The sequence below is a fragment of the Phycodurus eques genome, chromosome 14, assembly GCF_024500275.1.
Source record: "Phycodurus eques isolate BA_2022a chromosome 14, UOR_Pequ_1.1, whole genome shotgun sequence".
Lineage (NCBI taxonomy): Eukaryota > Metazoa > Chordata > Actinopteri > Syngnathiformes > Syngnathidae > Phycodurus > Phycodurus eques.
The window spans coordinates 6,188,035-6,200,481 of NC_084538.1; the positions used below are offsets into that span (position 1 = coordinate 6,188,035).

The 12,447-nt window shown below is 41.4% G+C and overlaps 1 protein-coding gene across 1 annotated transcript in view; it reads right to left on the reverse strand.

Moving 5' to 3' along the window:
- Window positions 1-12,447, reverse strand: part of LOC133412424 (serine/threonine-protein phosphatase PP1-beta catalytic subunit-like) — a 15,355-nt gene continuing 2,908 nt past the window's right edge. The window contains exons 3-9 of the mRNA XM_061695609.1: window positions 8,795-8,926; window positions 4,250-4,480; window positions 4,063-4,167; window positions 3,568-3,639; window positions 2,673-2,824; window positions 2,422-2,556; window positions 1-2,351 (exon numbers count right to left, since the gene is read on the reverse strand). Coding sequence (XP_061551593.1) covers window positions 2,247-2,351; window positions 2,422-2,556; window positions 2,673-2,824; window positions 3,568-3,639; window positions 4,063-4,167; window positions 4,250-4,480; window positions 8,795-8,926 — 932 coding nt within the window. The 3' untranslated portion in view covers window positions 1-2,246. The remainder of the gene's footprint in view (window positions 2,352-2,421; window positions 2,557-2,672; window positions 2,825-3,567; window positions 3,640-4,062; window positions 4,168-4,249; window positions 4,481-8,794; window positions 8,927-12,447) is intronic.

Consider the following 12,447-nt stretch of genomic DNA (forward strand, 5'->3'; position numbering starts at 1 on the left):
TTTTTGAGTTTCCATCCATTTATTGACTTTCAAACTCGTACAAATTGCAAAACTGGGTTAACACCTCACTCATTTCATGTCGTCATTATTATTATGAAATAAATAAAAAAAAGTTTGTGAATAGAGGAAAAACAAAAACAAGCACAGAAGAATTCCCAACAGAGCAGATATATACTGTGGTACACTGTATCTGAACACCAGGTGGCATCACAATCACAATAGCAATGCCAGGTCAGGTGCCAGCCAACGCCCACTCCCACTCTGCCAGTCATCATACTCCAAAAAGATGTGAGGAGGAGGAGAAGTGGGATGAAAGGAGAACACTTGGCTTCAAAGCTCCCAAAAAATGCCATTTTGTGTCATCTCGTATGATTTATTTTACCAGTTAACATTCTTTTTAAACACTGACAGGAATCCACAAGCTGGTTCAAGCACTTATTCATAGAAAAAAACATGTACATGCCAAACACGCTGCACATCTCTGTTCAAAATAAGTAAAAATACTGACCATCAGTGAAAAATTCAATGAATTTGTTGTCATGTTTCACCATTTAAAAAAAAAAAAAAGGAAACAATCCTGATATGACAAAAACATATACAGTGGAACCTCCAAAGTCGAGCAGCGGGAATGACTAACATCTTTTGTGACTAGTGTCTGTTTGTGATGTTTCAAAATAAGGCTTATTGAGTGACTAGCAAGCTAGCTGGCAAGATTAGATTCTATGCAGCATCCGCTATTATTGACCAACTTTTTGTGAACAAAGAATTCCGATTTGGATCTTCTGCGACTGGGGTCGTACATTTGAAATCTGTTTAGCTAGAAGTACTCAGTGAGATATAGACTGAAATTGGACTCTTGGCCAGAATTTATTGTGAGCAAAGCATTTGGATCTTTTCTGATTGTGGTCACGCATTCGAGTCTAATCTCTTTGGCAAACAGCAGCACTGTGGAGCCTCTGCAACAGGTCTCGTGCATTTGACTCCTTCAGTTTGTGCTGTTTGACAAGACGGAGCGCTGTGTGAAGATTCTGAAAGCCAAATTAACTTCTAGCTTGCTTGCCACCAGGACTGGATTCACAGCCAGACTTCAATGTTAATATCTCGCAACTTGCCACCAAGACTGGACTCTCAACCAGAAGTATTTTGTAAACAGAGGACTCTGATCTGGATATGAGCCGGATATGTTACTGGTGTCATGCATTTGAGTCCATCTGTTTGAGCTGTTTGACAAGTAGCAACACCGAGTGAAGGAGGAGACTACCAGGTTAGCTTCTAGCTACCTAGCCGCCGACTATACTCTCTGTTCATAGGGAGAGTTACGTGTGTTATGTTCAAAGGGACATTAATTTTCTAAGTTAACATTGTCGGCGTCGGAGGTTCCACTGCATCTGTGGAATATTTTTAAGTGGAGGCACAGTGGAATCCATGTCTGGAGGGCGGAAAGTTCAACCTTTCATAACACCGGTCTCTTCATTTTCTTCCCCAACTCACGAGGGAGATGTCACGCGTCGGTAGCGGTTTAAATATATGTCCTGTAATACGCATGTATGTAGCGCGTTTATACGGTCCAGCTGGAATATCGGCTAAACGGGAGACGCTCACTCGGCAAAACGACACCAATTAGAGAATTTTCTCCCCTCCACAACAATGTGTGTTAATATTGTCCAAATATTAACAAACAGGCAAACAATGTAATTGTAAATAAACAGATTGGTCACAGCAATTTTATGTACGCCTACACATTAAGAAAAGAGCTGTCAGTGGGGTTGGGGTGAAGTCAGTGGAAAAAATTGAGAGTTTAGTACAGTGGAACCTCCTCTGGGGAATTTATGTTAAAGTTTAGCTCAGTGAGCATCTGTTATTAGATTATACACATTTTTATTTTCGTGACGATACCAGAGAACAAGAAATGAAAACCTATTGCCACACAGGGTTAAGCGCCCGCCTGCTCAGTAGTAAATGAGCGACAAGTAATCAAATACCAATTACATAACACTGATCAAGGTTACCAGGCTAACGTAAATACACTTCACAACACTTCCATAATAGAATAGGTATCGCTCATCTTGAGAGTATTAATGAATTCACTTTACTTTACTTCCTATGGAAACAACCGTTAGGAAATTTATACTTCAACTTTGGAGGTTCCACTGTATCTGTGCTATACAGCGGAAGGAGAGGGTGGGGATGCTTGGTGAGAGGCTGTGTAAATCCATCGGGGGAGGGAGGGTTACAAGGCTCAACGTTCACCTCTTCTTGGGGGCCTGAGTGGTGCGGGAAGGAGTGACAGGCCGACCGGAATTGACCCCCCCGTACTGATATTTGGCCTTCTTCTCTGAGGGCTTCAAGATCTTTAAACAAGAGAAATTGACAGCCAGACATTAATGTGACACTAGCATGTGTGTTGCTTTGTGTGTGTACCTGGAAGGAGCACATGAGCGATTCGTCCACACTCATCATGCCGCCGGCGTTATCGAACTCCCCGCAGTAGTTGGGCGCCGAAAAGAGCGTGACCAGTTGGCGTTTGGCAAAGAACTCGTATCCATCCTCAACAACCTGCCGGAGGAGATGTGCGGCGTCATTCCGAACGCCTACGACCGTGATCGATCTAGAGACCACCCACGCGGAGCTGTGGCTAACACGCTAAACTGCACCCCGCCAGGGCAGCTCACCTGGTGGGCTCTGCAGATGAGATCCAGGTCGTGGCGGTTGAGGAACTTGCTGACCACGTCGGCACCGAAGGTGAACGAGACGCCGCGGTCGTTCTCCCCCCAGCCTTGCACGTCCTTGTCCGGGTCAGACCAAAGCAGGTCGCACAGCAGGCCTGGAGATCAGGAAAATGCACATATTCAACTGCAAAACTGTTTTTTCCCACCCACTCCTATAAGAAATTGTGGAATTATGTTAAAAAGGAAAACAGTTTGTGCATCATGATAATTCAACGGGCACAATGGATAGTGTGTTCCAAAAATAGGAGGATCACACCATTCGCCCTGGTAAAGTAGTCTATTCGGGGGTGCTGGAGAGGACGGTCCATTGGGAAGTCTAATTTCAGATTCAGGAGGAGCAGTGTGGTTTTCTTCCTAGCCGTACAACAGTGGACCAGGCCTACACCTTCAGCAGGGTTCTGGAGGGCGCATGGGAGTTCGCTGAACCAGTCTTCATGTGCTTTGTTGACTTGGAGAAGGCGTTCGACCGTGTCCCTTCGAGAGTTCTGTTGTAACTGACCCCCTGTTCAGTCCATGTAAATCAGTGTCAGAGTTTGGTCCGCAGTGCCGACAACAAGTAAGACTTCCAGTGAGAGTTGAACTCCTCCAAGGCTGCCCTTTGTCACCTAATCATAACTTTTATGGACAGAATTTATAGGTGCAGAAGAGGCAATGAAGGGGTGCAATTTGATGGCCTCAGTAATGTGGCCAAATAGGAGGGGACAAAAACAAACAAAAAAAGTCTGGGCTTTTAATTCTCTATGTTTTATATTGCGTTTTTAAGTAAACTTCCACTGGGAGTGGCAATAATATAATAATATACAAGGCATACATGGAAAACACGCACACAATACACAACCTGTATCAGGCACATCTGTTGGCCTCATAATTCTGCGGATCTGCTCCATTGACTGCAAGTCTGGTGAAAGTCCTAGAAGGTATTAAAAAAAATAAATAAATAAATAAATAAAAAAATGCAAGATTACTTTTTTGATGTTGCTCTTAAAAAATTTAAATAATTTGCCTATGGCTGTTTTTGTATTGTTACTACACAGTGTACGAGTGTGGAAAAGTGTGATGGTAACCATTGAAGAGGAGAAGCTCAGTGGAAGATGAGCAATACAATTACTTAAATATTAATAATGTAACAAAATAATCATACAAATTAGATGCTATCACATGTACAGTCATACATTACACGTATTAATTCCTGAAATATCGATAAAACATCACTCTGTGACAGTATTGCTCTGTAACTACCCCCCCATGTCTGCCAGATGTCTTCAGAGGGCGAGCATTGTTTCTTTATTTTAGCTGTATTAGGTTATTTTAACTTGTATGACAATTAACTGACCTCCATGGCAGCAGAAAATCTTCTCGTCGATGATGGCGGCAATGGGCAGGCAGTTGAAGCAGTCTGTGAAGGTCTTCCACAGCTTGATGTTGAACCTGCGCTTACCTGGGGAGTGCATATACAAATGTTGTTTTGTGTGTGTGGCGAGACTCATATGCGCATGTGGCGGTGTTTCGTCAAAACGCACACTCGTCGTAGAAGCCATAGATGCGGTTGATGGAGGCGCACTCGTGGTTGCCCCTAAGCAGGAAGAAGTTCTCCGGGTACTTGATCTTGTAGGCCAGCAGCAGGCAGATGGTCTCCAGTGACTGCTTGCCTCGGTCCACGTAGTCGCCAAGGAACAAGTAGTTGGCCTCCGGGGGGAAGCCGCCATACTCGAAAAGACGCAGCAGATCCGTGTACTGCCCGTGGATATCACCTGGCGACAATATAGGACACACCTGAACTTGTACATTCCTATTTGCGCCACATTTTGACACGAGAGGAGCCAGCGACCCAGAAAAAAGGTGTAAAAAAAGTAGGCGATAGCCCCTTTCAACACTGGTCATCTAAGCCAACTTTTTCCCAGCTTTTTCCCAGCTCGCCGCCAACCGTATTTGGTAGCGAGATTGTGGCTGTTGAAGTCGACCCACGATTTTACAGATTTACGAGGTCGTATCAGAGGCAGAACGCTGTCACTTTGTAACGGGTGTGTGAAGTTTAACAAGAGACTCACTGCCCACGCACGGTTGTGATGAAATCAATTGTCGCTGTCCCAGACGCTGGCCCTAATGCCGCCAAGCATCCAATTGTCAGAATACCTGAAGCCGCAAAACAAGTGTTAAAGTGCACTGCCCCACTTCAGTGAGCTCTGTTAAAAAACGGACAAGTGCCCACTCTATTGTTACATTTCTAATGAGCCAGGTTTCCGTGACGATAGTGTTCAAGGGCTTCTGATACTACCTCCAAAGGTATAATGTTATGTTATTCGCTGTAGAGGTGTCGTCCAGAGTCTAAGGGGAGTCTGACATTACCAGACACTCAATGTCCACGGCACTACGAAAAGGAATTCTGTCTGAAAGGGACAGGTGTGTATGTATGTGTGTGTGTGTGTGTGTGTGTGTGTGTGTATATATATATATATATATATATATATATATATATATATATAATGGACGAAAGGCACCCACCCCTGTTATGACCCTTTTTCAGTAGCTGCTTTCATTCTGCCTTTCGTCCATCACCAGCTCAGTAGCTGCTTTCATTCTGCCTTTCGTCCATCACCAGCCCAAGCCCTGATTCCTTTTATATCCCAAGTCAGAGCTGCTCTAATTCAGACTAAGAGCTCCACGCCGAAGGTCAGCACAGTAATAATAGGCTGAGTTGTGGTCGAAACATGTGCCAGAGCCTTTCCGGAAAACCATCAAACCGTGCCACCATGAAACAAATCCACCCAAAAAATAACTAATAACAGGTCTGGCTCCGCCATGGCTGCATACGGAGCTGAATGGTCAAAATTGCAACTTGCATGACTTCTTCTATTACCCGGCGCTCAGCGACGTAGCGGTGAATAAAGTGAAATCCGGCGCTGGCAGGGAAATGAAACATGACTGCAAGAGTCTTATTTTTGTCATCTTTGTGTTGAACACAAAAACGCACCATTATGTGCAAATGAATGATTGGACAAAGGATAAAGAATGCTTTGGTGCTCTTCTCGGACGTTCTTTGTAGCTAAATTGATGCCATGGTGGCAGAAAGTCTAAGAACTGTGACAAAATGGACTGGACTGTGACAACGTGGACTGGGAGCAGCAAAAAATGTCAAATGAACGTTGATTTTTCTCATAGTTGATAAAGCAAATTTAGTCAAATGTCCTTCCGAGTAATTAAGTGAATGCAAATTTTCCCCGTGGAAATTTTTAAAATGTCCATCCCTAAATAGCGATCATTCCTTTTCCCCCCAGTCTGTTGAGGAAGGCTAATTTTCCCCATAGTTGATCAAGGACATTATTTGAATAGTCGCCCCTAATTAACCGATTTTTTATTTTCTACATGGTCCACCTTGCAGATTTATTTGTCTGTCCCTCATTTTGTGATTGTTCCTTTTCCTTGTAGATCCTCGAGGAAACTCAGTCAAATGTTCGTACCGAGTTAATGGGGCATTTCATTTGTCCCTACAGTCAAGGAAATTTAGTCAACATATCTCGGAAATTTAGTCAACATATCTCTGTCTGTGATTTTAAGTTGATTTGAATGTTGATAGGTATTTTTGGAGTGCATGAGGAAACCCCAGGCAGTAAATCATTTACTGCGGTGCATCAAAACAGGACGAGGCTCATGGGAACATCTACAATGAGGCCAAATTGTGGATAGTCTGTTTTATATTTATTTTATCACTCATGCTGCACACGTGATGGATTTAAGTGGTTAGGTAATCTTTATAAAAAAAAAATTAAAAAAATTTGTTTGAGAACTGGTCCAACAGCAAACGAGATATCTTTAAGAATTCTGACGATTGTGTTGAAGTGCTTGTCGATTACTGGCAGGTTGTAGTTCAGTTGGTCTCGTAGTATTGGGGCTCCTTTGTTTACAAAGTAGTTCAGGCGACATGAATGTTTATGTGCAGTACGTCGAAACACGCCATACTGCAAAATATTTGCGGCAGGAAGCACATTATTCAAGTCAAAAGTTTACAACATCATTAATAAACCAATGTTTTTGAAACACATAAATGGCACCGTGACTTTGGCAATGTTCAGCACAATTAATCTCCATGATTACCTTCCACCGGGCTCCTTTCTGCTCTTACAGAAAGCAATGTGAAAACGATTGCGCTCATGATGTCTATTTCGTAGCTGTAATTAAACTCCCTTTTTTTAAGAATAGTTGCTAAAAGGGTCGGAAAAGTCGCTAAAAATGCGACCAAATTGCCAAGTTGGCAATACTGACTGTGGTTTTTGTAAACTTGCTCCACTATCTTCGCAGCCATGTTGATAGTGTAGACAGTGCATGTCAGCCGGGACGCGCTTTGAATTACGAAAGGCGCTTAAAGAAAATCGATTTAAAAAAAACAAAAACAATCTTGACAGATCATCTTAATCATTAAAATCACCCCGCCCTTATTTCCTTAAACAGTTATTACGTGTTTCAATGAACACTCACTGTTTAAAAGTGCTCTATAATTAACTGAGTAGAAAAGTCCTAATTACAGTAAATATTAGTATGAAAAATACAGGCCATAAATATAGAAAATCCAATTGAAAACCTTAAGGGAGTTCACATAGATGTGCCAACATCAAAGACAAACTCATTGCCAATGAACTGTCATTGGAAAGCCTGTTAATTATTGCGCTCCCACAACAGTGTGTGACCAGCATGAGGAGAAGGAGGTGAAAGGCTGTTGAGGAGTCATAATTCTCTTGTTTCTTCCTTGTAATTGATAAGATGTCCACCGAGGGACGCGGAAGAGAAGTCGAAAGCTGTCTGGAATGCACGGCGTGCCTTACTGCCTAGGTTAGAGGTGTACGGAATGATGATAAGACATTGTATGCGTTCCTCAGTAAGCAGAGGATTGACCAGGCAGGCGTTCTGCGATGCAGTGTGGTTATATAAGAAAACTCAGCACTCGCTGCAGCACAAGAAATAGACTCCACGCACGCGTGTGTGTGAGTACAGAGTGGGATTTCACCAGTGGGACAGCCCTAAAGACTCACAATGCTGCTTTCTGCATCAGCGACACACTTACTGCACATCAAAGTCATCTAATCTCTCGCTATTTGTGCGGAGATACACATAAAGCTAGCACAGTGATTCTCAAAGCGTGGTACGGGTAGCACCAGTGGTACATGAAAGAATCACTAAATTAAACAAATAAAATACATTGAAAACATGAAATGCAATCAACCATATTCGAATGAATGAATCTTAACCCAGTGATTCTCATAGTATGGTACGGGTACCTCTAGTGGTACGCGGGCTCCCTCTAGTGGTATGTGAAAGAATCACAATTAAATGCTAAACTGTGTATAATGTTAAAAGGCTTTAACTTTCTTTTAAGTACAGTTAAGTTTTACTTTTAAGCACAATAAATTTGCATTTACTGTTCTAGAAATGCTTGTTTTCAAATTTAATTTAACTTTCATGTGCAATACATTTTAATTAAATCATTAAGAATACTTAAATGTATTATATTCAAGCGCAGTGTTAATGTTCACACTACAAAATGTTACAGTGGTGAACAAAAATATTAAATATACTTTTTAGGAATAAAACCTCTGCCTCATCTGTGATGAACATGTGGGCCTACTATGCTACTGTATTTTAATGTTGGTCATTATGGCGGTACTTGGAGAGCTAGTTATTTTAGGAGGTGGTACTTGATGTAAAAAAAAAAATAATAATAAAAAAAATAAAAAATTTACAAGCATTTCCAGTTGTATTTCCCATAATACTACACACATTTAGGTGTACATTTTTTATAAATGTAATTCAATAATTGTAATTTTTTATGCTATTATTTATAAATAATACTATTTTAAAAATATTATTTTAAATGCACATTTATAAATTTAAAATACTTCTCTTTTTAACCTCATCAACAAATGACCTGTCACAATCTGTCTATTTTAAAAGTCAAACGTGGGCCTTGAGCACTAAAGTTTTGCCACTCTTACTAATGCAAGGCTTTAGCAGAGGTCCACACATACTATTCGGCATTCAAACAAAATGGAGTAAGTGAGAGGCGGAACACTGACCACAGATCTTGAGCGGGGCCTCGAGCTCCAGCAGGATGGGCTGGCTGAGGAAGATCTCGCGGGATTTGATGCACAGGCCCCGCACCTCCGCCTCGGTCATCTGCACGATCTTGCCTGGGCGACATCCCCTCACTGGAGCACACAGAGACAGAGTCATTTTACCTCCATTGTTTCAAGACACCATTTATTGACAATTCCACAACTCACTGAATTCTTAGTCATCCAATTAAAATGTCCATATTAAGGCTGCACCTATCGAATATTTTTAGAACTGAGTATTCTGCCGACTATTCCATCGACTAATCGGATAAAACGTATTTTACATTGTTACAGAACAATATAATTAAGTGCACGCATATTCCTTCAAAAGGCGGGGCCTGGCCTGCTGAATGACATTATGTGTGATTGAATGAGAGTGTAGTTGGCTGCTGTTGGCTCACCGTAGGTCAGTCTGCATGTTGTTGAATGTGCTTATCATGTGTTTATTTTGTTCAATAAATGGACTGAAAGAGCAACGGTGGCTGTCTCTCTCTCCTTGACCACTTGCGAGGGCATTATAATACGTTCTAACTCGCTGTGGTAGGGTATATTAAATTAACTAACAATGTTTACGTTACCTTGTGTCGAGGATCGTAGACAAGCTGTTATGTATGCCAGTTCGGCATTGCACAAGACATATTGCATTTTGTCTTTTTTAGGTGTGAAATAATCCTAAATGCTTTCATCCTGGCTCATTGTCATTACACCATCTTATTTCTAAACGAGTAGCGCGTGTGACTGCAGTAAAATTGTCCGTGTGTAAAAATACTTTGCTCCACTTCCTTACTAACTGACCAATAAATCCCATACCAGCAACACCAGAGCAGAAAATCATTTGTATTCTTGTTGCAAATATTAACGCTGAATTGTTGCTTAATATTTTTTAAAGGGATGGAAATATCACTCTTTGAATGTTCTTGACTGCAGTTTCAATGCCAGGGTCTTTGTCATATACTGTCATATTTACATGAGGAATTGGACCAACACATACAATTTTCATTTAATTGTATGACTTGAAGTGTTACGATGCCACCGTATAGACGGAACTCGCTTCCCTTACAAACAACCCAACGCTTACAGAATAAACAACAAGGAGTGTATTTGCCCTCTATGTTCATTCATCACAGCAGCGACACTGAGAAATAAACCACAAAACGGTGCCAAGGACATTTTATACCATGCCAAAGCAGCTCGGTCCACTCCCAGCAAAAAACATCTCTCTCGGGCTCTCGATTAAGAACATAAAATGATTATTCTAAACATACTGCTCTTTCACTTTTTTTTTTTTTTTTTTTTTTTAAACACCACTTCTTGCTTGCAATCTGGTCCTCCCACCATCAAAAATGTTTTATTTAGCAATTTCTAAAGCAGCAGCTAGCCAAAATGTCCACTTCTTCATCTACAACAATCCACACACCTGCTCGATTAAAAGAATAAACAAAACAAAACAAAAAAGGGGTTTGACCAATTACGTGGAACAGAATGTTACAACTAGACTTTACACCGATTTTATCGGCCTGATCGGTATCACCAGATAATTAGCATTTTATGCTGATCGGCTTTAATGTCATAATTCGCCGATCCGATCACGCTCTGCAAAAGACATTTACTCCGCGTCGCCACCGTGCACAGTATATTTTAATCCAAAAGCTAGTTTATTGTTAGCCTTGTCGCATGTCTTTTGATGTAGTACTGTAAATATCTGATGGCCAATGAAGTTATTAAAAAAAAAAGAAAAAAAAGCATGTCGCCGGTATGGGACAGACAACACGTAATGCCCGGCGGATCAGACTACAAAACAAATTTGATCTTTCAGGATTGCACTATGTCAGACAACTGCAATAAAATCTTGTATCATACGGTGGTATCTTCGATACCACCGTATGCTGCTTTTTACGATAATTGGGCTTTATCTTGTCAACTCAAATGTGATACACCCATTACCGTGGCGACGACAACAAGAGTGGATCACGCCGACTGCATTATATGGACTAAATGGGGAAAAACGTGTGTTGGTGGTCACCGGTAGTCAGGACAGGAGAGGACGTTCGTTTAAGGCTTACTTGAGGCATGTTCCCGTACTTTTAATACGATACGGCTCGCAAGCAGGCAACAAAATGTTATGTAGCCTAGCAAGCTACTGCTAGCACTGACGGTTGTACGTAAACATGCCGCCGTTCTGTCGAAACATGCTCTAAAGTTTCGGTGTGGGTGAAGTAATTTAATGACAATAAAGTAATTTAATTACAGTAAGTTAGCACCCAATATTTCTTGTCATGTTATAATGTGGCGGCACGGTGGCCGACTGGTTAGAGCATCAGCCTCACAGTTCTGAGGACCCGGGTTCAATCCCCGGCCCCGCCTGTATGGAGTTTGCATATTCTCCCCGTGCCTGCGTGGGTTTTCTCCGGACACTCCGCTTTCCTCCCACATCCCAAAAACATGCATTAATTGGAGACTCTAAATTGCCCGTAGGCATGACTGTGAGTGCGAATGGTTGTTTGTTTCTATGTGCCCTGCGATTGGCTGGCAACCAGTTCAGGGTCTACCCCGCCTCCTGCCCGATGACAGCTGGGATAAGCTCCAGCACGCCCGCGACCCTAGTGAGAGGAAGCGGCTCAGAAAATGGATGGATGGATGGATGTTGTATTGTTGGTTTGACTGATTAGAATACACGAGCTGACTAGAGCAGTGATTTCCAACCTTCATGGAGCCAAGGAACATATTTTACAATTGAAAAATCTCACGGTGCACACCAACAAACAAAAATGTCTCAAAAAGTGGATACATTAATTACTGTATTTACTTCCTGCAATCTAATAGAAGACCATTCATTTGTTCTGTCTGTGACTATGCCTCACTGGCATAAATAGAGGAACAAAGATACATTATTGTAAATATATTTTTTTGAGCAATTAAGTACACAAATATATACAGTAAATGAACAGGTCATGTAAATGGACACATTCCTCCATCTTGTGATCGATTATCGTTTTTTTTAACTCACTGAGCGGTCCCAAAAATCCTGATTGTGTAAAGTCTAGTTACAACCGCTCAAATAGGTTTTGAACATTTCTGAAGACAGTTAAACATAGGGCTGTGTAATATGGCCTTACACACACACACACACACACACACACACACACACACAAAAACAAAACAAATTGCAGATTTCTTCCCAAACATACAATTCTAATAAATCTTGACTACCCCTTTTGTTTATATAGATGTATGTCCCAAAATATTAGAATATCGAAGGACGGTCCATTTATTTGAAGAATTTGTTTCAAAAAGTGAAACTTGTATGTTATATTAGTTCACCACACACACAGTGAAATATTTCAAGCCTGTATTTGTTTCAATTTTGATGATTATGGCAGAAATACATCAAATGAACAAATCCAGTGTTTCACAAAATTGGAATATTTCAGAAATGTTGGCCTTCTGAAAAGTGTATTAAAGTATTTGGCCTCCTTTTCCATTAACTACAGCATCAAGGCAGCATGGCGTAGAGGTGATCAGTTTTTGGCTCAATTCAGGTGTTGTTGTAGCCCAAGTTGCTTTGATATCGGCCTTCAGACCATCTGCATTGCGGGGTTTCTGTTCCCCCATCT